Genomic DNA, 6,000 nt, shown 5'->3' on the forward strand with positions numbered 1-6,000 from the left:
ATCTCCCTTATGTTAGGTTCAGCAAGTTGCAAATATTGGCAAGTAGTTGAAATATAGTTTGGCAATAGTTCTAAGTCTCGTCCAATTGCTGATAAAATGCCAGGATTAAAAGGAAAAAAATAAAGAAGAGTTGCCGGCTGTTGGGAAATGTTACCGAGCGCCTGCATTGGAATATATTGGCGGGGCGGGGACGGAGGGGGGGGGGGAACTGGGGCGGGGGCAGGACAGGGGACGGGGGAGGAGCGCTGCATGGGGCTGGGGCTTGCCGGGAAATGTTTGTACGCACGTTTGGCTGAAATTCGCGAAGATATTTAAATGTGAGTGAATGTCGGGGCTAGGAAATGCCTGGCTGCCGGATTATAAAGGTCGGGGGGGATGGTGGATGGGGAGGAGGAGAGGAGAGGGTGGTCGGAAAGGCGGCTGCATGGAAGGGCGGAGCGGAATGGAACGGAATAGACGAATTATGTAAAAAGGGTTTAAGAGACGCACGTATACCTTTAAAAGCGACCCAAATCGGAGCTCGCAATTTAAACAGCTTGAGTTCACGGTTGTAACAGAATGGCTCTTTTTTTTTTTTACTTTTTCTTTTTTGTCTTTTTCGGGTGATTCAATTTACTAAAGGAAGATGAATTCGAGAGAGAGAGAGAGAGAGAGAGAGAGGATAAGTCGAGAGGGCAGGAGGGAGGGAGGAGGAGGAGAGCAAGGGAGGGGAGATAAGGAGATAAAAAGGAGGGGAGGAGGAGATATAGAAGGAGGGGAGGAGGAGATAGAGAAGGAGGGGGGTAGGAGGAGGAAGGGAGGAGAAATAAATGGACAGACAAATAGACAAATGCGTTTAGTTAATGAGGATGAGAGAGAGAGAGAGAGAGAGAGAGACCACACATAACTTATAATCTAAACAGTACCGTCGTGGGCCCAGGAACATAATCTTTGCATAACTTAACCAAACTAAGAGAACAAACACGCCCAAATCCCTTCAGCAACCAGACAACCAGACAACCAACTTCTTTTTTTCTTTTTAATCAAGGATGTAGCAGGAAGATGAGGAGAGGAGAAGGAAAGGAGGAGAAGAGGAGGAGGATAGGACGGAGGTGAATTAAGGGGTGAGGGGAAGAGGAAGAGGAAGGGCAATATAGGAGAGTACAGTTGTTTTTTACTTCTTGTTTTTTTTTGTTTTTTGTTTTTTTTTTGTTTATTTCTTTGTTTCTTTTTGTATTTTAAGATATTTATTAGCTTTACTCTGTCGCTCTGCCCCTCCGTTTATATTATCTTCCTTACCAGACCTTACCTTACCTTACCTTACCTTACCTTACCTTACCTCACCTCACCTCACCTTACCTTACCTTACCTCACCTCACCTTACCTTACCTTACCTAACCTAACCTCACCTCTCCTAACCAGACCCTACCTTACCTTACCTTACCTTACCTTACCTCACCTTACCTTACCTTACCTCACCTCACCTTACCTTACCTAACCTCATCTCTCCTAACCAGACCCTACCTTACCTTACCTTACCTTACCTTACCTCACTTCACCTCACCTCACCTTACCTTACCTCACTTCACCTCACCTCACCTTACCTTACCTAACCTAACCTAACCTCTCCTAACCAGACCTTACCTTTCCTTACCTAACCTACCCTCACCTTACCTCACCTCACCTCACCTCACCTCACCTTACCTTACCTAACCTAACCTAACCTAACCTCTCCTAACCAGACCTTACCTTTCCTTACCTAATCTAACCTAACCTTACCTCACCTCACCTCACCTTACCTTACCTTACCTAACCTAACCTAACCTTACCTTACCTCACCTCACCTCACCTTACCTTACCTAACCTAACCTAACCTAACCTCTCCTAACCAGACCTTACCTTTCCTTACCTAACCTAACCTAACCTAACCTTACCTTACCTCACCTCACCTCACCTCACCTTACCTTACCTAACCTAACCTAACCTCTCCTAACCAGACCTTACCTTTCCTTACCTAACCTAACCTAACCTCACCTCACCTCACCTCATCTCACCTTACCTTACCTTACCTAACCTCTCCTAACCAGACCTTACCTAACCTCTCCTAACCAGACCTTACCTCACCTTAGTATTTTCTCTCCCTCTTTCTCCCTCTCCCTCTCCTCTCATCGCGTCACTTTCACCTTCCACGTATATTCTCTCGTCCTCCTTCTCGTTCCCTCTCATCGCTTTCACTTTCATTTTCTTTTTCTTTCTCGGCGTCTCAGGTGAACACACTTCCCCCCCCCTCTCTACCTGTTCCGTCCCTCCTCCATCTCCTCCTCCTCCTTCTCCTCATAATAATAATAATAATAATAATAATAATAATAATAATAATAATAATAATAGTAATAATAATGATGATATGGAAGATCACTCATTTCGACTTTACAGGGACGGCGATTCGCGCGGTTTATTTAATTATTTATATATCAATTTTTGTCCTTGAGCTGCTTCCTGTACGACAAAATGATGATAATGATGATATTAATAGTGATAATAATGGTAATTGTTCTGATGTAGGAATTAAATATCTAACTCACCTTTGTCTCTCCCTCTCTCCTCCCCCCCTCCCCTTCACCGCCCACTCTTCATCCCCCCCTCCATTCATCGCTCCCCCTTCACCCCTCCCCCTCCACCGCCTTCGCTCCCCCCGCCCCCCTTCGACGCCCCCCCAGCAGCCTGTTCCCGGACCCACTCTACGAACGCCAGTGGTACCTGAAGGAGGGCGCCAACGAGGGCTTCGACATGAACGTGGCCCCGGCCTGGGCGCGCGGCTACACGGGCAGGGGCGTCGTTATCTCCATCCTCGACGACGGCATCCAACACAACCACCCGGACATCGCGCAAAACTACGTGAGTGTTGGCTTTCTCGTGTGTTCTTGGGCTTTTTCTTCTTCGTCTTCTTCTTCTTCTATTTCTTCTTCTTCTTCTTCTTGTTCCTCGACGTCGGCATTCAACAGATCCATCAAGACATCGCTCAGAAAAAAAATACGTGTGTGTTGGCTTCTTCATATGTCCTTGGTCATCTTTTCTTCTTCTTCTTCTTCTTCTTCTTCTTCTTCTTCTTCTTCTTTTTCTTCTTCTTCTTTTTCTTCTCCTTCTTCTTCTTCTTCTTCTTCTTCTTCTTCTTCTTCTTCTTCTTCTTCTTCTTCTCGACGCCAGCATTCAACAAAGCCATCAAGACATCGCTTAGAACTACATGAGAGTTGGCTTCGTGTGTTCGTGTACTTTTTCTTCTTCTTCACAAAGCCATCAAGACATCGCTTAGAACTACATGAGAGTTGGCTTCGTGTGTTCGTGTACTTTTTCTTCTTCTTCTTCATCTTCTTTTTCTTCTTGTTCCTCGACGCCAGCATTCAACAAAGCCATCAAGACATCGCTTAGAACTAGGAGAGTGTTAGCTTCTTCATGTGTTCTTGGTCTTCTTTTTCTTCTCCTTTTTCTTTTTCTTTTTCTTATTCCTCGACGTCGCCATTCAACAAAAGCATCAATACATCGCTCAGAACTGCGTGTGTGTTGGCTCCTTCATGTGTTCTTGGTCTTCTTTTTCTTCGTCTTTCTTCTTCTAGTTCCTCGACGCCAGCCGGCCTTCGTGTTGGTCTTGTTCTTCTTCTGCTTCTTCTTCCTCTTTTTCATGTTTCTCGACCCGGCAATCAACACAGCTTTTGAGATATCGTCCAGACTTAAGTGAGTGTTTGGCTTCTTGAGGGTTGGGTCCTTGAGTTCTTGTGGTTCTTCTTCTTGTTCCTCGACGAAAATATCCACTCAGAACGACATGATTTTTTTTTTTTTTTGGGGGGGGGCTTATATTGGTTTGGTAAGGGTTCATTCTTCATATGCTCATCTCTCTCTTCCTTCTCCTCTTCTTATATCTCTCTTCCATATCCTCCTCCTCCTCCTCCTTCATTTCTTCATTGGTGTCATCATGTGAGTCTATTTTCTCTGCTCTTGGCCTGTCTATTACAGCGTAAGACAAGGAAGTATATCACCCGTTCATACTGAGTGAATAAGAAATTCGATTCGACCTTTAGGAACAAGAGAAAGAGAGTCGATGTGATTAGCTAAACCAGGCCAGTCCTACTACTACTACTACTACTACTACTACTACTACTACTACTGCTACTACTGTGCCTGGCCTTGTGCAGTGCTTGTCAGGAAGAGCGTTGCGTCACTCCTCCACGCGCTGTGTCGTAAGAGCCGCTGAGGTGCGTCCTGTGTGCGTGCCGCCAATACTACCACACACACACACACACACACACACACACACACACACACACATATGATTTGTCAAGGTGCAGAACACATAAAGGTAATAAGTTTTCCAGACAGGTTACATCATCATTCAAAGAGAGAGAGAGAGAGAGAGAGAGGAGAGGAGAGAGGATGAGGTCTAGTATTGGAACCAAGAGATTGCATTTTTATTTTACTATTGCATCAGAGAAGGTGGATTGCGACTTTGTGTATCAGCCTTAGAGTCATGAGTGAACGTGGTATTTGATCCTCCTTCTCCCTCCTCTTTGAATGGTCTTTACATTGAACTCCATGGCATGTAAAGGGAGCCATAGGGACGCGGGGACAGGTGACGGGGGGTGGCAGGGTACGGTAGAGACGACTGCGAAAAGGGGTGGCAGGGTATGATAGTAGAGACGTGTTTGTGAAGGGGTGGAGATGCTGTTTATTCTCACGATAATACATCACAACCGAGAGACCCCGGGTTCGATTCTCGGGCGGAGTGGAAAAATTTGGGCGGCTTTTCCGATACCCTACGCCCCTGTCCACCCAGCAGTGAATGGGTACCAGGTATTAATCGGGGGTTGTGTCCCGTCTCCTGAGATCTGTTCCCTTCTCCTATAATTCCTTCCCTTTCTGTCTCTCTCCGGCATATGACCACAGATGTTGCGCCGACTAAACGAAACTTTCCAACTCACGATAATACAGAAGACTAAGGACCAAGAGGACAGACAAAAAGAAAGGTGGTAGGGCGCAGTGGCATGTCTGTGAGGGGGTGAAAGGGAATAAAGTAGAGACGTGTCTGTGAGGGGGTGAAAGGGAATAAAGTAGAGACATGTCTGTGAGGGGATGAAAGGGAATAAAGTAGACATGTCTGTGAGGGGATGAAAGGGAACAAAGTAGAGACATGTCTGTGAGGGGGTGGAAATGCTGTTTATTCTCACGACACTACATTAAACTGAAAACCAAGGGAACAGGCAGCAAGAGATTCCGATGGTGGTGGTGGTGGTGGTGGTGGTGATGGTGGTGGTGGTGGTTGTGATGGTGGTGATGGTGGTATTGGACTCTCATCTCGGCCCTTGCACACTTTCTCTAAACTATTATTCGCATACGCTTTCGGCTCTCGCAACATCTATTTCCAAAGGCCACAGAGATCAGTCAGGTTCACATGAATGGGTTTTTTTTATATTCATGGTGCAGAAACCTTGTCAAACTATCACTAGGCGCATAAAACTACCTATGAAAATTCTACCCACAGCAACCTCTACCAAAGCCTAACCAAATATGGGTGTGTAAGCCTTGAAATGTTTGACAGTACGGCTTCATACTATGTTAATATCGACCAATCCAACGCCCACTGGTTACACAACGTCATACTACCTTATGTTCACACGGCGCATGACTTGGTAACGGCCGAGACTCGTACACAACGAACTGAAAAAATATTAGGAGGAGAAGGAGGCGGAAAAAGAAGAAGAAGAAGAACAACAACAACAACAGCAACAACAACAACAACAACAACAACAACAACAACAACAACAACAACAACAACAACAACAATTACAACAACAACATCAACAACAATTACAACAACATGAAAAAGAAAAAAAGAAGAAGAAAAACAACTAAAAAACGAGAAAAAATGTAAACGAAAAGAACAACATCACCACCACCACCACCACCAACAACAACAACAACAACAACAACAACAACATAAAAAATAACACCAACAACAACAAACTAAAAGAA

At 45.1% G+C, this 6,000-nt stretch overlaps 1 protein-coding gene across 1 annotated transcript in view; it reads left to right on the forward strand.

The window, feature by feature from the left end:
• LOC127004066 (furin-like protease 2) overlaps positions 1–6,000 on the forward strand; it is a 63,081-nt gene that overhangs the window by 7,073 nt on the left and 50,008 nt on the right. The window contains exon 2 of the mRNA XM_050871366.1: positions 2,700–2,874. Within this exon, the coding sequence (XP_050727323.1) occupies positions 2,700–2,874 (175 nt within the window). The remainder of the gene's footprint in view (positions 1–2,699; positions 2,875–6,000) is intronic.

This window comes from Eriocheir sinensis, chromosome 27, assembly GCF_024679095.1.
Source record: "Eriocheir sinensis breed Jianghai 21 chromosome 27, ASM2467909v1, whole genome shotgun sequence".
Lineage (NCBI taxonomy): Eukaryota > Metazoa > Arthropoda > Malacostraca > Decapoda > Varunidae > Eriocheir > Eriocheir sinensis.